This window comes from Acanthochromis polyacanthus, chromosome 2, assembly GCF_021347895.1.
Source record: "Acanthochromis polyacanthus isolate Apoly-LR-REF ecotype Palm Island chromosome 2, KAUST_Apoly_ChrSc, whole genome shotgun sequence".
In the NCBI taxonomy this organism is placed as follows: Eukaryota; Metazoa; Chordata; class Actinopteri; family Pomacentridae; genus Acanthochromis; species Acanthochromis polyacanthus.
The window spans coordinates 10,545,132-10,567,942 of record NC_067114.1 but is presented as its reverse complement, the minus strand read 5'-3'; the positions used below and the strand labels follow the sequence as shown (position 1 = coordinate 10,567,942).

The following is a 22,811-nucleotide window of genomic DNA, read 5'->3' as shown; positions in this document are numbered from 1 at the left end:
GAAAATATTAAGCAATCCACCTCTGAAAGTCTCTGGCATGGCTCTAATGACAGTTACTTCCCTGTGGGTTTTGAGAATGACATAATAGGTGGAGCTGCACATCATCTGCATAATAAAGAACACTGACAGCATATCCATGGAGTCACCTAAACATAACATCTACTGGACATAGAGATGATCCTTGGGGAAGTCCACATAGCATCCAATACTCAAACAAGGATAATATTCATTTAAATAAGCAATCTGCAATAAATATGTTTATCCAGAAGTGTGACCAGAAAACAGAGAAGTATATTTGAGATATTTGCATCTCAGAGCTGGTTCAAGGGTTAAGACACCAAAAGCTTTAGATGCTGAGATTCTTATCCACCAAACGATCACATCAGGAAGGCATCAGATCAGTAACAAATGGATTCTGCAGCATGACATCCAGCCCAAAAATGCAGCCAAAGTTGAGCTTGGGCATTATTACCAAAAATATCATCACAATATTTTCTGTTGTGCTGATCACTATCAGTAATGGTCATAATATGCATTTAATATCATTAATGAGAAAGAAAATTCATGGAGCACATCTGTTAAACCTCAAGGTTATGTTTTGAATGTAAACCAAACTTGTTTGTTTGTGAGAAAACTCCATAAAGGGCTTCTTATTTTAAGCTTCAGCTGGTAATGACATTTTCAGCTTTGGTTTAAATCTTACATAAAATAAATTCTGTTTTGTTATCGCTCCAAAATATTTACTGTTGAATCAATAACGTGATTCTCTCCATAGCCAATATACTTGAGGCTTGTTATCCAGCATGGCTGCTAGTGCAAGTGCTCGCAGTTTGTCAGCGTGGGATTACATGAGACAGAAACATGTGAGTCAACCTAAATCTACTCACAAAATGTGGCAAGTTCACCTAAATACAAAGGGCAGTTCTATATGTTTTTGTATTTAAATGCATGAAGTTCTTCAAGTAAAAACTACACATGGCTTCATCACTTTACTGTTGGTGTAAAACTTTCACACAGCACTGTATCTTTACACTTACCATTAATCATTGCACAGTAAATAGTAATACTGGCACAAAGTACTCAGTTAATTAGTCATACATAATCCCCAAATAGACTATGAAAACTGACCAAACACATTTTATATCTTGAAATCATAATTCTTTCATATCTGTCTGCTCGGAATGGGAGGGATATGATAAAGAAACCCAGGAGCACAATATCTGAAGCCAATATTTTAAAAAAAAAATCTGCATGCTTAACAATGCTGGAAAGTCACTGATCTGTGATTAAAACTGTTGTACATGACAGGTTTGCAAAAAAATATTCCTTAAACATGTTTAATTCATTAAAACTTCTCTAAAAACATGCCTAAATTCTTTCCAAGACTGTTGGCACAACAGACTGTACAACACCTCTTCAGCAGCACCTTTCAGCAGTATTTTCAATAGTTTTTTTAATAAGCAGCCAAACAGGTTAACAATCAACTATGTTTGTGCAAGCACAAGGTAAAAAATAAATATGTATACAATCAATTATTTATCCGACTTCTGCAGGGTTTAACACATTGATCGCTGTTCAAAAAAGCTTTAGACACTTCATTAAAGGACCAGTGTGGAGGATTTGGGGAGATCTATTAGAAGAACTGGAATATAGTATTCATAATCATGTTTTAATGAACACATTATGACTCATAAGTATGATTTGGTGTTTTCGTTAGCTTAGAATGAGCCCTGCATATCTACAGCGGGAGCCGGTCCTCTTCCATGAGTACTCTTTATTGTGCTGGCATGTTTCTACAGCAGCCCAGAATGGACAAACTAAACACTGGAACACTGAAGTCACCATAAGTTCTCCTATACACTTGTAAATGGAGGGACATTCACATAGGTCACAATCTGCAACCTCCCCACTAAATGCTACTGAATCCTACAAGCCAGTTCTTTCAGTGAAAGATGCATGTGGGATCATCTCTGCAATGCTCTTTGCTAAAAAGTCCCCTAGGTCCCACCTACAGTACTGACCTTTGTGCGTGTCTGTTCAGTATTTACTCCAGCACTCCGCACACTTGTGCTTTTGTATTCCTGTTATCAGTTTGACACGTGTGATATGTTGCTGATCAATGCTGCTTGCTTTTCATTTACTTTTTGAATCTTTACTTAATGCAGATACAATGGAGACATCTTCCTGTATGTACATGAGTTAATTTTTTATCTTTGGTTCAGCTTTGTTGTCATTATTTTCAGCTGTATGTCTCTCCATCTTTTAAAAAAACAGTTCTTAAAGCTGTGTGTAAGTACAATACTGAAAATGAGAACTGAACTCCCTTTATGTCCACACACAAGCCCCGCTGTAAGTATTTGGAAAGTGTTTTTGGCATATTTTGTTCTTCAGGCTGTTTCTTGCTTGTTCTGTGGCATTTTCAGTTTGATTTAAAATAATGGACACTGCATTAAACCACCGTGTCACAGCTGTAGTTTGAGTTGGTTTACATCAATGTGTGTGTGACATTCAGCCCCTTTAATATGTGGTGCCAAAAATGTAGGGGTTCAAAATAATTGGACGTGACCTCAAACAAAATCATCACGTTTGATATTTTGGGGGGGGGATCCTTTGCAGTCGATGACTGTGAAGCATCTGACTCACAGACAACAAATGCTTCATCTCTTTTGACGAGTAACTCTTTCTTGAGCAGCTGTGTGTCATCTCAGGCTTACTGAAGACTTCTGAGCTTGCACATGGCTCAGAGTTGTCTGATTGAGAGTTGCCATCAGGATTGGGATGGAGTTGTCTGTCAAATCGGGGAATGAGCTGCATGGTGAAGAAATCAAGCGAAGACTTCGTGGCCACGAAAGACAAGACGCAAACTCCTGGCCATAAAGGTCAGGTGGCAATCAGCAAAAACATCTAAAAGAAACCGGTAGCACTGTCAAACCAAATTCTGTCGACTGCCGAAACAAAAAAAAACTACGTCCATCAAAATGATGGAAAGAGTTTGGAGCAGCTCATGACCCAAAGCATGCCAACTCATCTGTTAACATGGTGGAGGCTCTGTTATGGTTTGGACACGTATGGCTGCCAATGGAACTGGCAGACTGGCATTTATTGCTGATTTTCACGACTGATGGAACTGACAGGATGAGGAACTGTACAGAAGTGTTCTCTATGCTCTGATTTAGTCAAATGCTGCAAATCTCATGGGAGGACATCTCATCAGAAAATTATCCAAAACAGGGACCAAAACAATAAACAGCTTTTTAGACTAAAGAGGTGGAATATTGTTGATTGGCAGAGTCAATAACTTGATCTCCTGCTAAAATCCAGACTAAAGGAGGGAGAACCAACAACAAGGTGAGGGTGGCTGGCTGCAGTAAAGACCTTCCAGAGCATCACCACAGAGGATACAAAGCATTTAGTAACTCCAGGTACACATTGGCGCCAAAGGACTTTCCATAAAATCTTTAATTTAATGATTTAATTGACCTCACTGTATTTGTCTAATTACTTTTAAAACCCTAAATGTTGCGCACTATATATTGAAAAGGCTCAGGTTAGTATAAATATACACAAAATAAAAGTGAGACTATTTAAATTTAAACAAGCAAAAGAACAAGATTGTCCAAATACTTAAAGCCTGGACTATATTTGGCCAGTAAAGCTGATTCTGGTGTTGATTTGAGTTCAAGTGCTGAACTGTGGTGTAAAACAATGCATATTATCCTACAATAATCTCATAAATAGTTGGAAAAATGATGACTATTCCAAACTCTAATCAAATCTGTGTTACTTTTTTCTCCATTCTAGTTATTCTTAAATACAACACCACCAGTAGTAGTAGAATTCCACACAACTATGACACAAAAACCTAAAAGATAGCACTATTACAGCATCATTTCACAACATGTTAGTAGAATGCAGACTGTAGAGCATCCTTATGTGATTTTTAATCACTAAAGTGCATCTAGATCTACGTCATTATGTGATTCATTAATGCTCAGTTCTTCATGTTTGTCCTCAATTTACTGTCTGTGACTCATTTTGAATTGAAACATTTTTAACATTCTGTTTTACATTGTGGACAATTAAGTTAAAAACTGAATAATTTTATAACTGAGTAACTATCACTAAAATATATATTTATATACTTCTAACACAGCTTATAATAGTGAAGCCAACACATGTGATGGTGAGGTGAAGCCATGTTAGAGCTGACTGTGTGCTAAAACTGTACAAGCACATAAGCTGTTGCGTCTCTTGTGAGCCGCCAATGTGGTAAACCTGCACATGGTTTCAGGAAGAGAAAAGAGAAAACAAAACATCTCGTTTAGCTACTAGTTTTCAAGATTGCTGTAGAAATCTGTTGACTATATTTATATTGCAAGTTACTGGGCTGTTGGGGTACTGAGCAGGTGGTCTCCTCTCTTGAGCTACACCTTCGTACCTGAGCCTGCACTGCCATCTGCTGCTCTTTGCTGTAAAATGCACTGAACAGGGTCCACAGAGAGGCTGGGCTGATAGGTCACATGTTGCATTCAAGTGCTCATCAAAAACACCTAACCTGTAGACGCCCTCACCAGGGAATAATCAATGAATGCTGTAAAAAAATATATTTTTGGTGGATTGCATCTCAAGGGTGTAATCTCTTGATTTCTTATGGTTGTTTTTGTTTGTTTTTATTGCTTTTGGTTAAAAACTAAATTCTTAATGTTAAAAAAATATTCTTACACATAGTAATGGTGGCTTTTTTTTTTTTTTTTACATCTTCATCCATCTCAGTTCCACAGCTACAAACACAATAGAACAGTTAATGCATCCATCCTCCCCACTTATTCACTACCTCTTTATTGCATTCCACAAAATATGACAAATCCGATGTGAAATGTCAGCTGGAAGCAATAACAAGGTTAACCGAGGGAATTTACCAGATCAATACCAAACGAGACACCTTGAAAACACTGGCAACCTTTCGTCTGCTTGTTTTTTTTCCCCCTCTCTCTCTCTCTCTCACAAATCATAGTGATGGACTTTCAATCAAAAGCCATCGGTGTGACACGTTTATCAAACCTGAATTACAGCTGTAATGCAGCCTCACACTAGAATGCTACATTGTGTCCATCAAAACTGGAGGTTATAATAAGAAGAATAAGCAAAAGTAAGAAGAACACTAGCATCCAAGGCCAAATGATGCCTTTTTGAGGATTTGTAGTCATTTTCTCACACAGCCCTTGAATGCAGCGGCTCTAATCTGGTCTAATCTGGGCAGAAACATCACCAGATGAGAGCGATGACATCTGTGGATACTAGCTTTGCTGCTCAAGTGAAATAAACGCATGGCTGTCATTTTCTGAGACAAAATGTCTATAACGACTTGCCAGAAGGTTACTCTTATATCGTGCTCTGTTCTCTGCATTTCTCTCTTCCTGCCCAGAATGCTTTTACCCAGAGGGAAAAAGGAGATGGGGCAGCCTGAGGGTAAGGCGGCTTATCAGATCATCATCCATCCATCTCCATCCTGCTCCATCTCCTGTGTCTTTTTTTTGTTGTTGCTGCTGCTGCTGTTGTTGTTGTTGTTGCCAGATGTTACTTTACGCAAAGTGCACCAGGCCTCCAGGCCCCATCCTCATGCACACATGTTCATCATCATAATGTTATACGATGAATGAGGGCTGAACGGAAAAACATGCATATTACATATGTTAAAGAACATCTATAAGGTATATGCTGTTTTGATATGAAAATTACGTATTTCTAGAAGAACATTTGAATCTGTTTAAACATGTTTGTTGAGATCTACAGCGACCTATACAAGATAAACTAGAAAATGCCATCCTGACCTGGAGGAACAGAAGTTCTTGTTGCTCTGCGTGTTATTTTTATAATGTCGTACGTCAGGAATGGCACTGATCCAGCTGCTGTGTTTGGTGACTTTGATGTAAAAACATTTGGGCACTGACCACATGTCTGTTCTAATAACCGTACTCCAACAGATTTAAATCATAGGCATAGGCACCATATAAGACCTTCTTAAGGTTCATTACGTCATCACATTTTCAATCATCAGGTGCCTTCTTCTCGAACATCTCTCATTTGATTTAAACTATTCTGTATAAAATAACATTGCATTAACAATGGATAATTAAAATGCTATTTGTGACATTTTAGAGTGATATATCAGATACTTTAAAAGGCAAAAAAAGATCTTATTATTTACACAACCAGTCAAAAGTTTGGACAGACGTTCTCTTTTTGTGTTTTTTCTTTATTTTCATGACTTTGTAGATTCTCACTGAAGGCATCAAAACTATGAATGAACACATATGGAATTATGTAGTAAACAAAAAAGTGTGAAATAAGTCAAAATATTTATTATTATTTTACCCTTTACTTTGATCACTGCTTCGCACACTCTTGGCAATGGTTTTCACTTCACAGGTGTGCCTTGTCAAGGTTGATTTGTGGAATTTCTTGCCTTCTTAATGGGGTTAAGACCATCAGTTGTTTTGTGCAGAAGTCAGGTTGGTGCACAGTTGACAGCCCTATTTGACAACAGTTAAAATCCATCCATGAATCAGGCCGCTAACAGCTGCTAAGAAACCACTATTAAGGAAAAGCAACAAGCAGAGATTTGTTTGGGCCAAGAAACACAAGGAATGGACATTAGACCAGTGGAAATCTGAGCTTTGGTCTGATGAGTTCAAATTTGAGCTCTTTAGTTCCACCCGTCGTGTCTTCTTGTGATGCAGAAATTGTGAACGTATGGCCACTATATGTATGGATAACCACCCTGAAGTATGGAGGAGGAGGTGTGATGGTGTGGGGGTGCTTTGCTGGTGACACTGTTGGGGATTTATTCAAAACTGATGCATGGCTACCATAGCATTATGCAGTGACATGCTATCCCATCCAGTTTGCGCTTAGTTGGACCATCATTTATTTTTCAACAGGACAATGACCCCAAACACACCTCCAGGCTTTGGAAGGGCTATCTGACCAAGAAGTCATCCGACCTAAACCCAGTTTAGATGGTTTGGAATTAGAGGCAAAAGGGTCAACAAGTGCTCAGCATCTCTGGGAACGCCTTTCAGACTGTTGGAAAACTATTTCAGTTCTACCTCATGAAGTCCATGGAGAGAATGCCAAGAGTGTGCAAAGCGATAATCCTTTATATTTAACAGTTCCTGATATATCATCAACCAAACATAGCCTCAAATGTTAATGTGCAAAAAAGGGCTGAAGTGCAGTTTTCAAAAAAATATTTATTCTCAAATATCTTTAGAAATGCCCATACTTTATGCAAGAAAATTTTCAGGCATATCAGAGATGATGGAGCAGAAACTGCTCTAAAAATGTGATGATTTAAGATGGAAAGACCCATTTTGGACTAAACCAGATATCAGTTCAAGCAGAGACCTGGAGGTGCTGTCAGAATGGATCAGTCATCACAACAGGGACACATCTGATATAAATTTATTAAGGGTTGTCAGTTGACCATAAACAAGACAGAATATTTGGAAATTATTCACATTTTTTGCACCAAAGTTGCATAAAGAAGCTCTGAATGTTCACATCACAACTCATTATGATGTTGTGTGTAAAACATATCAGTCAAAACTAGAATGCTATCTTAAATTGTTTGGATTAAGAGGATATTCTTACAGGAGGAATGAGCTATTTGCAGAGAAAGTGTAGTCACTGTGAATTACAGCAGCATTTTTAAGTCTTGTTTTGTACATCACTTAATGTTAAAAAAATGCAATTTTGTTAGCATCTAATGTCGTGGTTTGACTTTAGAAATTGCAAAATAGTCCAATTTATTATGTGAAGCAGTTAAAAGCAACTTGTCTGCCAAACCATGAATCAAGCTGCTCACAAAATCCATCTAAACAAGAACCACAAACTGACACTGACAAGAAATACTCACTGACCGAACCAACTATGCTGACAAACAAACAAATCAAGCAAACTAAATGTTAGAAATCTCACTTGCACACATCATAACGCATGTTTCTTTGATAAATCCCTCACTCCTGCCAATATTTCGTCACTCTGCTTAAATGAAACAAACAAAAACAAACAAACGTCGCCGTTTCCTACCTTACTACTCCAAACAGGGACTCTTCTCTGCAGTCATGTGTTTCTTGAATCCACAGTTAAGGTAATGAATCATTTCCTTCAGTGGTTGTCTGGTGGCCACTTTCCATCTGTAACTGCTGAGTGGCATCAGGCCAACAGGCTTGTTTGGACACCAAACAGAAGCGTGTTTGGACTTCTAATGTTGGAGCGACTGTTTTAGGACAGTAAACGGTGGATACTGTTTTTTGCACGATAATTTCAAGCGTATAAAAAGAGTCAGACAAAGTTAAGGAGGGTCAAGCACATGGATGATTTGACGTTACTGGTTTACCTGTCTGGTACGTTTGCGTAAAGAAGGGGCGCGTAGAGGAAGAGACATTTTTACTCCAAAACAATTGTGAATTCACGGAACAGCGACACCTATGGGTGAATAGATGAAATGTAAACAACATGGTCACATGCCTAGAAAAGAATGGGTATAAACTCTAGAAAGAATTTTCATTTATTATTAAGTGTTGCAGAAAATGCAGAAATTAAGAATTGCTTCAGTCCCCCTTTGTGTCTTGATCTGATCACAAAGAATCACATCATTCACTGAGACAAAATTTGATTGCAATTAGAAATAATTTAGTGATATTTAATTTACTCCTATTACTTGTCTGATTTATTTCTGATATGAGCAATGCAAAGCTGAAATGAGTTGATGCTTATATGATAAGAGAAGGGCCATGGAGCTGATCAGAGGCAGCACAAGTTGCTTCAGGGTGGATGGATCAAGAGAGGAGAGCTGTGGGTGGTTTAGTGCCTTTACCAGAACACAAACCCGGGCTTGATCAACCCTGGCTGGATTGTCTAGGTGAGTGTGTCTGATACTGAAAGCCCAGAAACACTTAGTGACCCCAGGAAACATCACTGATGATATGTGTGAGTAGCATCATCAATATGTAAAAAATGAAAAATGTGAAGCTGTTGTGAGCTGTAGGTAACTAATATATTTGGGGTTTGGATGCCTAATGGGATTTTTAAAAAATAAAAAATATTCCAAATACATCATGATTGATCAGTGAATCCAAACAATAATCTGCCAATGACTCAACACTGAAAATAATTATGAGCTGGCATTCGAAGATGTGGATATTTGTACGTTAGCTTTAATGAATGCTTGATGATTGATTTGTGTCTCTTCCAGTTGGACCTGGGTTTTCCCCCTCGATGATGCATCAGCTGTCATCACCAGCAGACCCAGACCAGTGGGGTGTCGACAATTCGTATTCGCTGACGCACAGTCTTGAAGTAAAAGTCAAAGGCATCGGACGAGGCAAAAAGTACAACCTGATGGCTCAAGTGATACCAATATATGGCTTTGGGATCCTCCTTTACATCCTTTACATAATCTATAAGGTAATTAAATGGCTGCATGGTGGACAGGCTTTGTGAAAATAAGAGTCAATAAATGTTATCAGACTGTACTATAATACAATGCAAAAAACTGAATTATATCTAATCTAAATGTAGTCAAATGAATAATACCATGTTGATCTTTGTTGCATTACTGACTCTAGTCATGATCACGTTTATGTTCCCAGCTGACATGTAAGGGGAAGACTAATAAATCAGGAAGCTACACTACAGCAACCAGGACAAACATGGAGAGTATGACCAGTAAGTACCTTCAGCAGCTGAAAGTATTTGTCATAGAGTGTAATTCTAAATGTTTTAACATTTTCATTCTATTATGATTGGATTTGTCAAGATGTAGCTTTTTATATACACTGCCCAGACAAAACAAAAGTTGCACACTCTAATATTTTGTTGGACTGCCTTTAGCTCTGAGTATGTCATTCATTCTCTGTCAATAATCTTCTGCAATGTCACAGCATTTATTTCTGTCCAGAGTTTCATTGATTTTTCACAAAGATCTTATATTGATGATGGGAGAGTCAGTCCTCTGAGAAAAGTCTTCTCCAGAACATCCCAGAGATTCTCAATGGGGCTGAGGTCCATTCTCTGTGGAGGTCAATCCGTGTGTAAAAATGACGTCTCATGCTCCCTGAACCACTCATTCTTAATGTGAGCCCCATGAATCCTGGCATCGTCATCTTGGAACATGTCTGTACCATCAGGGAAGAAAAACTCCATTGACAGAAACACCTGGTCATTCAGTATCTTCAGGTAGTCAGCTGACCTCATTCTTTGGGACCAACCCCAGATCATAACCCTAACCCCCACAGACTTGTAGGCACTAGACATGATGAGGGCATCACTACATCTACCGCTCTTCTTACCCTGATGCTCCCATCACTCTGAAACAGGGTAAATCTGGACTCATCAAACCATGTGACCGACCACATTTGTTCCTCAAAGACGATGGTTGACCACTATCCTTCCAGGTTTTAATAATGCACTGGACAGTTCTTAGCCTGATTTTAGTAGTTCCAGAAATCTCATTAGTTGTTTTCTTTGCTTGATGCCAATAATTTGACACTTCTGAGACAGATTTACATCCTTTCCAAGACCACAGGATACGTCTTCTGACATCGTTATTTAAGAAATGAGAAGCTCCTCACTGCATCGGCTCGGGTTAAATAAGTTGTTGCATCTGAAATGTATTCATCACTGCAGTAGTTATCCAATGGAAGGATCTTACCTGTATTTGCTTATTCAAATCCAAGTGGTGACTTTTTTTTTTTGGCCAGACTGTGTATAATTACAGATTAGTGGTGGAAAATTTACATATAAATTCATATGTATGGTGCCAGGTTAGAAATGCATTATGTGCTGATATTAAAGCAATGTTTTCTCGTCTAAATCACTCAGCTACTGATTATGAGCTTGTCAGGCTCCAGGAGAGACTGCTGCGAACAGAAAGGATGATGGACAGGATTGTCTCTGGGAAGAGTCATTGTTCTGGGAGGTAAAATTGATGTTTCTAGTAACATCCCAAGCAGTGAAATACAGAAGAAATGAGTTAGGCATAACATGAAAGAGGAAATTATGCAAAAGTGGAAAAGCCTATTTAAGCAAATTTAACTTAAATAGATGTGCTGTTATTGTCTTTGAAGTCTCCTTACCTCTTAAATTCTGTAGAGAGTAAATTAATGAATAAGGAAAGGAAACATTAGTTGCGAATACTTACTTTTGGACGTGTTTTTGGATTAAGCAATGTCTTTTAACAACATAATAAAAACTAACAGACTCAGTAATTTAGTGATTTTTATCAGTATAAATTCACTGAAACTGAAAATTTTAGGCACTCAAGGAAAACAAAGGATGAATATGGCAGCTGGAAGAACAGCTTACTGGCATGAAGTGATGTCCCTTAGGATTACGATCTGATCTGACCTGACTATCATATGTGTGCTGCTCTCTAGTGGCAGAAGGAGGAAGAGTAAAACTACAACATCTAAGAAGGAGGAGAAACTGCTTAGGCAACTGAGACAGATTACACAGCTGATGCAAGAGGGCCGGTTGGAGGGAGCTTCCCCTGAGATGGAGGCTGAGGAGGTTCCCTACAGTGCAGACTGGGAAGGTACAGGCCTCAATATGAATCTCCAAGCTCCCCACAGTGTTTTACAAAATATAGCAGCATCTGCCTCCTGTAAAATCAAACATACTTTTAGTTATATGAAGCCATTTTGTACACCTAAACACTCATAATGAACATCAAATAATGCTTCTTTTTGCACACCAATGCAGGCTACCCAGAGGAGACCTACCCAGAGTATGACGACTCCTGTGAAAGACGTGCATTTGAGGAGTTTATACTGGAGGAATGCACCAACCAGCCCACTGCTGAGGCCCTGGCAGAGAGAATGGAGCAAGAGGAGGAGGAGATTATGGCGAGGAAACTGTCTGTAGTGGAAGAGGAAGATGAAGAAGAAGAAGAAGAAGAGGAGGAGGACAGAGAGGAAGAAGTAAAAGATGAGGATGAAGAAGAAGAAGTTGAGGAAACAGAGGAAGATGTGGAGGAAGAGGAGGAAGACGAGGAGGAGGAGGAGGAGGAGGAGGAGGAGGAAGAGGAGGAGCAAGAAGCAGAGAAAAGACAGTTACTGCTTACTTCATCTCCCCGACCGGCTGCCAGAGGAAAGCAGGTCAGAATTGGACTGGAGGTGAGCAAAGAGCTTCAGTGTCAGAGTGGAGGGAAGAAGCAAATAAGCTTCAGTGAACACAAAGATGTGTTCCGCTATCCTAAAGAGGATGCTTATGAAGAGGAGGAGGAGGAGGAGGAGGAGGAAGAAGAGGAGAAGGAAGATGAGGTACAGGAAGAGGATGAGGGGACAGAAGTGGAGGAAGAGGAGGAAGCTGATGAAGATGATCCAGTGATGGAGGCAGAAAGCCTGCAGTTCAGCTGTGAAGGCGGCTCAAACCCGGAGGAGGAAGCAGAAGAGGATAAAGAAGAGTATTTGTTGGTGTCAGCTCCTGTGGAGGGTGATGGTCGTATCCATGCAGAGACGCCTAAAGATGTCGGGGTGAGCGGGCTGAGGATGAGGAACAGGAGAGAGACGTAAAGGACTTTTTCCTGTGTCTACAATGAGTCTTTGAACATACAGTTGACTCATTGTTCCTGAATTCACACTGTGTTTATACTGTGTTTATATTTATCCTTTATATGGTTGAACTATAGAACCCATAATAAACCGGAACATTCAGCGCTGTTCTTTAGTAATAAATACACATATAAAGGTGTCCTTTAAAGCTGAGGTAGGCAAGCATTTGGAAAATACCACAAAGCAAATAAACAACCCAAAATGTGAAAATATACTGCCGTCCTGCTTTATTCTAATCCCTGTCTAACAATGAGCACTCGACAACCACCAACACTCGTTTGTGGCTTCATACAGTATTGGAATCCCTTTGAGAGTTCTTCAGCTAACCTATTCCACCACCACATCCTGCTCTAACCGCTGAATCTGTTGCTTTATGTGCTATTGTACATGCTCTGGGGAAAAGAGCTGTGATTGGCTAAAGTCTCCAATTGCCGGCTAGATTTGCTACAGCATGAAACCAAAATAATCTCAAAATACTGAAAGGTCAGTATGGGTTTTTTGTGTAATCGTGACAAAAAATGCGGCCTCGCTCAGTTTTGACACCATGAATATAACAACAGCTTCTAATACCCTCAGCACTGCAGCTACACTGAACATGTAACATATGCAAGATGTTTCCCTTAACAGGCTACACCTGCAGTGCACATATGCTGTATGAATGTAAGTTTGTGGTAAAAAAAAAAAAAAAAAACATGATGGAAACTCTCATTTTGTCATTTATGTTTTTTGGTTCTGTTCCCAATACAGTACTGTGAAACTTTAAGTGTGCAAATAAGGTTCTGTAATCTGGATGAGTTAAATTTACAGACGATAGAGGATTCTGTTAGGAATAAAGTGAATAAGCAGCTGCAGGTAGCTACTGGTAAATAAATGCAGACAAGGTGATCACGTCTCCTAAATCTCTATTTTATAAAAAGTACCTTTTTCCAGTAAATAAAAAAAAAATAGATATTGACTCTTTATGACTCATTTCTATGTGAAAAGGCTGAACATGCTTTGTACAAATAATATGAATTAATTCTATTCTTATGTTGTAGCTGCACAAATGCACCACATGCATGCTGCTCAGACCTAGTTGTCCTACTTTTGTTTATATTACTGTACATTAATGATGTGCCATCGGTTCTACATATGTTAGGAGTTCAACGTAGCCACAGGATAATGCCCCCCCCCCCCCCCCCCCCCTTCACCCTGGAAATACACTGGACCAGGAGCATTTAATCAGTGAAAATTTCCATTAAACGAGTTCCTCATGTGTCTCTTTTCTTGTTAATTTTGTGAAATGCATCACACTCTGTGACATAAGTCAGAATTTTAAAGGCACTGTACACCCAAGCTTTGGCCACTCAAATCACACTCACTGTTAAAGAACTGAAGATCCTCATGCAGCTAGTTTCTGCTCATCAAATTGTTTTGAACAAGACTGGCTTTAGTGGCTTCAACTGGCCTTTTATTAATGTCACACATTTCACAGAACCTACGAAAGCTCACAACAGAAGACAGAAAACAAAACCAAAATGTTATTACAAATGAAAGTCCTAAAGTAAACAGTGTGGAAAGCCTCACTATGACATGTCATATTTGGCTCCCCCTGGTGGCTCAGTGCGGTTGTACTTCTGCAGATGCTTGCTTTGGTAACTGTGATAATAACATCCAGGTTGCACTGCAAAGAAACTCCAGCAAGAATTACCATAGAAATAGGAACCTTTCAACCTGCACCCGGTGTAGAGGCAGTGCTGGTGGTGGAAAAGGCCTTTTTAAGTGGGCATGAAGGCTAAATGAGAGCATGAACATTTATAAATACAAATCAGAGTAGTAAAATGTCGCTTCTGAGGTGTGTTGTGAGAAAGCCCTCAGCTGCTACAACACAGCATATCTTCAATACCAACCAAAATTAAGTCATTAGCTGCTTGGTGTGTCGCTGCCTCTGGAGATTGATGCAATTGAGTTACACCTTATTAAACGCTGCACAGTAATCTGTCTTTTGACCTGGATTTATTCTAATTGCATCGGAGCACTAGGCAGCCACAGCAGGAAGTTCAGGGACTTCAGCTGAGAGTAGTTTGCCTTGCTCAAAGGCAATTAGGTTCAATAAGACTGAAAAACAGCAAAAGATGGCAGAAAGTACAAAGTCTGGTTCTTACATAAGACTGGAAGATGTTTCATAATTGTCACAATCAACATCGAGCAAAAACCCTCTAAAAGCAGCTTTCTAAACAAGCAAGCACATAAAATTTCTATAATGGCATCTTTTGTTGTTTGCTTTTTTTCTTTTTTTTTGCCAGGCATTTTAGATTTTAGCAGCTTTTGTTCTCAGTAACCTCAGTAAACCTCAGTGGTTTTGCAGCAAACATCAAACACAGTCCTAGTAACAACCACTAACAATAACAATGGCTGCAAACCATTCACGGATTGCAGTTTGAGAGGACTGGCATTGTAAGTGGTGCCTCAGTGGCACACGTAAACAGGCAAATTCATAAACCAGTTAATATTATTAGACACACCAGATCTTCTTTTGTCCTCTCTACTCTCTACTAAAATACCACGTGTAAGAAATATCTACTTTAATTACTTTTCAGATCATTTGAAACATAATATTACTATTCTGAATAGTCAGTTTTGGCTAAATCATATTTTCTACCGAAAGTGTGTCCAAAACATTCTAAATTTAGAGATACTGCTGTTACTGTAGGATGTCGTCTTTTTTGAACATGAGCAGTTTCTTGAATTTGTATTAGAGTCTGTTGGTGTAAAACACTAAAAAATATATGTCTGACTAACACCTTTCTGGTTGTGGCTCACAAAGTAAATTACACAACATTACAACAACATTCTTGTTTTGTAGATCTGTAGATGATCAAGGCCAGACATATCCATCTTATTCTTAGTCTCAGGATGAAAAAGAAAAGCATACTGATGATATAATTAAAAAATCAAGCAACAACCCTCATTGCCAGTGCTCTCTCTGATCACACAAAAATGCAAAGCAGAAAACGAGATCATCCAAAGAGAAAAACAGAGAGACAGGCAAAGCCGCTAGAAACCATGCACAATGCAGATAGCCACCACAGGATTTAACATCTGTCTGTTTCCAATCCATGACTCTCAGCAATGTTGGAACTGTTTTGTGTTGTGAGTGCCAGAGCAGCACTCAACAATAGATCGGCTTTGCATATCACACTGCCACTCGTACAGAATTAACTAATAGGGCACGCTCTATGCATGCAGTTTCTCCAAAGCACTGTATCTAACAGTCATGCAAACTTTTTTTGTTCACGTTGTAAAAAGTACTAGACAGCATTGCTGCTCAGTCTCAAATAAAGTACTTCCGTATTCATTTGATGTTCTTCTACTGCTTTCATGCATAAGTTATACGTCTCCTTTACGTATCCACAGGATTTGACCAAACTAAATGATACACTTTCCAGCATTAGTGCAACTAAGTGACCCAACAACTTTGGAAAACTATACATGATTTTTAGTCTGTTTTTCAGAAAGAGAACGCATATTTTGATTTACTGTAATTTTATTTTATTTTTTCATGAACAAAGGACTGTGTTTATACCACCACAGTAAATTGTACACCATTTACTGTACATTACAACGAGAGCACTAAAAACAAAAAAGTGAAAGAACCATCGGTTCCCGGACACATGTATGAAAAGCAGACTTTACAGCAAGAGTATCAACAATTTTAAAATAGAAATTTAAAATAGTTAGAACACAATTGAGTACAAGAATAGCACATTTGATAAAGATTTCCTCATAACCCACAGTAACAATAGCGGTATCAGAGATTGTTCTTTGCCGTCATTCAGCATTTTTTTTAATGGTCATAAAATACAAAATACTATCATATATTTGAGAAAGAATACTGCCCCATAAGGAGCAAGAGGAGTAATATTTTGAGTAAAATGTGAAAAGCAATAAACCACGTGATATAGAAACCTACTGCCAGTCAGAAGAGGAATGTATCAAACTCCACCTCAGTGGAGCATAAAATTAATCAAGGATGTAAAGCAAGACAAGGAAAATGTGTTTAAGCTGTGGTGGTTCCACACTGTAACTGTGTGTTTGTTGGCAGTAAATCAATCCGTGATCGGTACTTTTTTCCAAAGCAGACATCAGATATGAGCACAACCTTAAGCCTGAGTGCCTTGGATATCTGCTGTATCTGCTGCCCGATTTACAGTACAATGTCAATAAATACTCATCTCTTTCATGTAATGCGTTGGAGGCTTTAAACGTAATTTAAACAAACTAGGACGGAAATGCTGTCCTATGATGCATACTTTGGAATATTATCTTCCAGAGGTTTTACAAGCCCTGGTATTTAGTCAGTCTAAATGAACTCAGCATCAGAGAAGTGAATTAATTGTCGCTACAGGGAGATTTCTCTGATGCACGTGAGGACCGCAAGAAATGCAAAGACCAATCGAAGCTCAGCTCATTTCACGGCCAACGTTTAACACTGGAATTAGTCTTCAAAGGCACAATAAAGTATGTACAGCTATATCTCATCCACCACAGACTTCAAAGTAAAGTGCACCATCATCCTATACATTCACATATATGACACCGTGACACAATATCATTTATGGTACACGCCACTGTGTAACATGCCTCTGCCCTTTTCGTGTCTAACTCTCCAATTGTTTAGTGTGGATCAAAGTGATATTCTAGTGAGGATCGTTTTATGTGCTTGCAAGCTCCATAGAGCCAATACTGCTGAAGTTGTTGCAAACAATAGGAGAAAACAAAATTAACATCTAATAAATATGTAAATAACAAAATAAATATACTGTGGCGTGCATGTTATTTTTAAATTAGTGACTATATAAACTGTATTCATGCTTGAGGAAGAGTGTGACATTGTGTTTTTTTATGTGGTAGATTACATAAAATCCAGTCAACTTTTAAAACTTACTGATGTGTAACTGTTAGTTATAATTTACAGATAAAGAAATGTTAAATTTCTCTAACTACTACATAAAGGAACAGTGTTGGTTTTTATAATGTCATTACCGTACAAAATGACTATAGTTATCAAAACAAATGAATCTGATTTTCGACTACTCTTTGTGCTTGTTTTCTTCCACTGACCAAGACCATCCTGAGGTCCCTTCCACCCACCCTCCCCCAAACACACACATACACGTAAAACTTGAGGCCCATGAAGCATTTTGGGATATGCAGGACTTCCAAGGTGCTGGGTGATTTGGAGATCTCCAACCAGGCCCAGGGATACGATAACAGCCCTTTTTGAGAGGACAGGTGGACCAGTTCTCCACTGAACTCCAGGCCGGGCTCTATTCACAGGCTAACTTGCTGTCAAAGCTTGAGAGGGCGATAGCAAAGGCTTGCAGGGCACACATTGGGTAGTTATAGTCCATGGTGAAGACATCTTCCGCCACACGGCCAAACTGCATCACAATGTAGTCGGCTGCAAGGGAAAAGAAACACAAAAGTTTTTTTTAAAAGTTTGGTGCCTTTTATTGCAAACCCAAAGTATTCAGTGCTTAACAAAAAGTTATTATAGAGCAATCATTTTAATGAATACAGACAAAATGTGCATGAAGAATCTAAAATTAATTAAAATGTGTCATAAAACTGAATATTTTCAGTTGAGGAGACTTGGACAGTGTAATTATTTTTGCACTGAACACACATTTTTTTTGCAACTAGTTTCGCCCCTTTTTACATTTCTAATATAAGAAAGAAGTTTTTCAATGATTCTAAGAGCAAAACAGTTAATTTTATTGTATCTCCTATCCCTGCCCATTGTTTCCAGTCTACCTGTATACAGCTCAATATGATCAGATAAACAGTCATGAGCAAAATGGCATTTTAAAGCAAGAACAGACTTGCTCTCTTTCATTATTTGTAAGTCTTAATGGCTAATCCCCTGCTAAATATTTTTAAAACTTCTGAAAAACAGATACAGGACAGAAACCTACGGTCATTGTCGTGGATAATTTGGAAATTCTTGACCGAAGCCTGAGTGACTCTGCCGTGGAAGTTGAGCACATAGGACTGTGTGTCATCGTTCCACACAGGCGTCTTGTTGTGAAGTTCAATCACGCTCTCTGTGTTCTTGTTCTGCCACCTGGCCAGCAGTGACTCATGGTCCTGTAATGAGGAAGAATAGAACAGCTCCGAGCATGGGCCCCATTGATAGCGGATCAGTTACATAAGCGTTTAAATCGGTCAGCACACATGCGACTATGGAGAAATTAGGCTACACATACATTTCTTGGGCGAATAGACACTCTCTCGTGGTCCATGTTCATTCCAGGAATGATGACGCTCATTTTGCGAGGTCCTTTGAATCCTAAGACATTGGTTTCCTAGGTTGAAAAGGTAAGACTGTACTGAGTTACGTTCTACCAACCATATGAGAGAGAGAGAGAGAGAGAGAGAGAGAGAGAGAGAGAGAGAGAGAGAGAGAGAGAGAGAGAGAGAGAGAGAGATAGAGAGATAGATAGAGAGATAGATAGATAGATAGATAGATAGATAGATAGATAGATAGATAGATAGATAGATACTTTATTAATCTCCAAAGAGAAATTCACATATGTTATTAGATTTATAGTGTAATATATTAAATACAAATTACGTGGAAAAAACACAAAAAACGTGAACATTTTTCTTGCTCAAGATTTAAACACTTCACTCTCTTTCGTACTTGAACTTCAGAATAAGATCTATGTTCTCTTTTGAACTAAAAGCTACAGCATAATAATAGAAATCTTATGCTTTGTGGACAAGTGACAGTTAATTGATTTTATTCTCCTTCACAGACATTCCACTGAATTCATGCATGCATACTTTAGATGACACCTTGATTTAAAACTGGTTATTGCAATAACAAGATTCCTTGGTTTGCTCTGTGTATAAAGCATACACATGAACCTGCATGTTGTCCTCTTGATACAAATAAAACTACTAGAAAAATGCTATTCATTCAAATCATGTAAGCAAATATTTTACAGTAACTGCAACAATTGTGAAACATTTTTTATATTTGTGATATGCTTGAGCACAGCTTTGGAAAAAAGAGTCATTTCAACCAACTCACATAGCAAATGGCTGCTAGCTCTTGACGCAGACTGCTAGCTTCCAGGCTGGTGGTGCTCTTCATAGGGTTCAGACCGCTGTCGTATACAGTGAACTTAGTTCCCATGAGGTTAGATCTGCAAAGAAAGCACAACAAACCAAAGAGTCTGACTGGTGGTCTGAGTATAAGTGAAAATACATGAAGAACCTTTTACAGGACATTTTACATCGTGTCCCTGCATACCTAAAATGTATCCAGATTCTGTAAGTAATCCTACAACATCATGCTTCAGGTGGAAACATCCTAAATCAACATCAGTAGTATTAGTACCAACTTGTGACTACCTTGTACCTTTTGACTGATTATTCAAGTATATTCAACTGTCCATCACAGACTTGGTGTTAAAGTATATGACTGAGACTTCTTAGCTGCCTTGAAGTGACTTAAACAGCTTGTTGATGATGATGTAAATAGAAAAAAAAATGTTACTCTGTTCTTGCAATCTTTAATCCTTGATGTATGATTTTAATACTCTCCTGTAGTGGGACAAACTCTGCCCTACAGCTCTTCCTCTTCTGTTGTAGATATACACCGATCAGCCACATTAAAACCACTGACAAGTGAAGTGTATAATGTCAACTATCCTGTTACAATACACTGTTGTGCTAGGAAACCTCAGCTCCTGGCATTCGTGTGGATGTTACTTTGCAAAAACTCCAAAACTGCAAATTTGTACACTGAAAAAATTGCTCAGGCACAAGAGTCTCAGGCATTAACGTGGACTCCCTACATGGTGCATCTGACTGTAAACATCATTTCTAGTTAAGAGCAAAGTGTTAATTTCACATGACCTTTTCATTACATGTTTACTGTGGTTAAATTAGACACATATGATATGTGAAGCAATAAAGATAATTAGCAACTCTCTAAAAAGCACATTTATCATTATTATGATATGTGGTTCACAGGATAATGTAGTATCTGTACACCTAGATATTGAAGTTGTTTTTCACAAACTATCCTCTGATGTGAAATACTTATTTGCCTCATTTTGCTGTTTGTATTTCTCATTTACATTTAAATTTACTGTAGTGCTTTCTGTTAATGTGGCATCATGTGTCGTACCATTTTATTACAGGTTTTCAAAGCCACAGCTTTAAATAGCTGCCTGTATACCTCTTACGCACTATACCTCAATTAGACAAGCCCTACTCAAGGACTCTTGAGAAGCCCCGGATAAAAGGTCACTGTTCATTTAGATTTAGAATCCCATCATTCAAGCAGGATTGTGATTGCAAAGGTTTGAGCAATCGACCAATGGTCAGGACAGCTCTGAAGATGAAAAGGCTACAGGGAACCATATTTGATTAAACTCCATCCACTTTAGATTGAGCCACTAACGCAGCGTTGAAGCTGTCTCTGAGGATTATGTTACCATTCACTTTCTACTATTCTCGAATTTTTAAAGAGCGTTTTTGAAGAACATTTTTTTTATCTCGAGTGCTGAATTGTAGAGGGTTCCAACAAAAATATAACAAATACTTTTATCTAGAGAAGCAAAATCCGCACAGGACATGAAGTACTTCTACTAAATGGTGCCTTACATATGAGAATACACTCAATTGTTCCAGTAGGTGACACATAGACACCTTTTTCTCTAATAGACAGCTTTTTCATTGAACCCAAATGAATTTAAAATTGAAGAAATGGGGCTAGAAACATGGCATCCACACTAAATGCAACCAAAGACAAAGTTTTGTAAGCTTTAGATTAAACCCAAATAGCATTGCCAGGGGAAAAGTTAAAAAGAAATCACGTACAACATTTAACATTCTTCACTTTATACAATTTCCAGAGAAGGCTGAAAAAAATGTTCTATGCAGCAAAGCCATTGAAGACTTACCTCAGTTTACCAATGAAACTCTCTCCACCTCGAGACAGATCAGTGGGATCAATGGAGATGAGGTAATTTGATGTTTTACTCTTTTTCCTCTTCCTCCCAGCTAAAAGGAACACCTGTGACAAACCAACCCAGAGACTAAATTACTCAAATTGCACACAAAGCTTCCAGTAGACCAAAACTGATTGGGCTTAATGAAAGTCTTTGCACTGCTTTCATGGAAGTACATTGACAGATGTGTTGGATGGGATGTCTGTTAACCTCGTCGAACCCTCTCACCTTCTTGCCGTCCTCCCTCTCCAGGTGAAGGTAGTAGGTGGGATACATGCCTCTGTCCATGCCCTTCTTGTCTCTGGTGATTCTACACTTCACTCTGACCCCCTGCGGTGCGGGTCGCAGAGAAAACTCCTCAAGGTCATCCACGTCGATGGAGGGTTCATTGACTGGTGGAGTGGGTGCTGAGGCCACCTCCTGTAGGAGAAAACAGCCCACTCAGGGCGAAACCCTTCATGAGATGGTGGACCGGTGAGTGGGGCATTACAGCTGACTTTCATTAAGACGGAGTAATGAATCTGAAGATCAAATTGTCTGCGGGGACTTCGAATGAGCACACCGTGTCTAAAATAAGGACCTGGTGTAGAGACAAAAGATTGAGTTGACTGAAGGGAATGATTAGAGGAGCAAAGAGAAATGATGGTTATCAAAACAGAGAGTAGAGACACCACAGACTGTGTATTATATTAAAATATGGTCAGATGGTAATCTACGTGACAACACAACATATTTTATTAAGAAAAACACCAGTCACTTGGTTTGTCTTGTTCATCTCCATACTCAATTCATTATTCAAACAGTGACAGTGTAACTTGGAAAAAGTTTGTGAACCTCCAGGCTAATGACATCAACAAAAGCTAATTGGAGTCAGGAGGTAGCAAACCTGGAGGTGTCGGTTGGAGCTACTTTGACTTGCAAATATGACTCACACATTCTCAGTTTGCTATTCACAAGAAGCATTTACTGATGTGATCTGTGTCTCTCTAAAAAGAGACCTTAGAGGACATGTCATCAAAAACTGTTGATTTGCATAAGGCTGGAAAGGTTTTAATTCATTTGTTTATCCTGTCTTTAGCCAGGAAGGTCCCACTGAGATGCCATATCTCTTCTGCCAGAGAGTTTTGTGAGAGAATCGATCGATTCACATTTAGACATGATGTCTATAAACAGAGACAGTTTAGTA

The 22,811-nt window shown here is 38.7% G+C and overlaps 2 protein-coding genes and 1 long non-coding RNA gene across 4 annotated transcripts in view; 1 reads left to right on the top strand and 2 right to left on the bottom strand.

Annotated features, from left to right (window-relative positions):
• The window catches only part of LOC110949927 (uncharacterized), a 35,019-nt gene extending 26,600 nt beyond the window's left edge, over positions 1 to 8,419 (bottom strand). The window contains exon 1 of the long non-coding RNA XR_002595610.2: positions 8,092 to 8,419. This is a non-coding gene — a long non-coding RNA (uncharacterized LOC110949927). The remainder of the gene's footprint in view (positions 1 to 8,091) is intronic.
• An 835-nt stretch (positions 8,420 to 9,254) lies between these two features.
• On the top strand, positions 9,255 to 13,792 carry ric3a (RIC3 acetylcholine receptor chaperone a). The gene is made up of 5 exons (XM_051944982.1): positions 9,255 to 9,471; positions 9,657 to 9,732; positions 10,888 to 10,984; positions 11,442 to 11,599; positions 11,767 to 13,792. The coding sequence occupies exons 1-5, from the start codon at positions 9,283 to 9,285 to the stop codon at positions 12,576 to 12,578; spliced, it is 1,332 nt and encodes a 443-aa protein (XP_051800942.1). The 5' UTR covers positions 9,255 to 9,282; the 3' UTR covers positions 12,579 to 13,792.
• A 2,333-nt stretch (positions 13,793 to 16,125) lies between these two features.
• Positions 16,126 to 22,811, bottom strand: part of tub (TUB bipartite transcription factor) — a 50,666-nt gene continuing 43,980 nt past the window's right edge. For both annotated transcript variants that reach the window (XM_022192281.2, XM_022192282.2), the window contains exons 7-12: positions 21,854 to 22,045; positions 21,578 to 21,690; positions 19,696 to 19,810; positions 18,866 to 18,964; positions 18,575 to 18,746; positions 16,126 to 18,060 (exon numbers count right to left, since the gene is read on the bottom strand). In XM_022192281.2, coding sequence (XP_022047973.1) covers positions 17,927 to 18,060; positions 18,575 to 18,746; positions 18,866 to 18,964; positions 19,696 to 19,810; positions 21,578 to 21,690; positions 21,854 to 22,045 — 825 coding nt within the window. In that variant the 3' untranslated portion in view covers positions 16,126 to 17,926. The remainder of the gene's footprint in view (positions 18,061 to 18,574; positions 18,747 to 18,865; positions 18,965 to 19,695; positions 19,811 to 21,577; positions 21,691 to 21,853; positions 22,046 to 22,811) is intronic.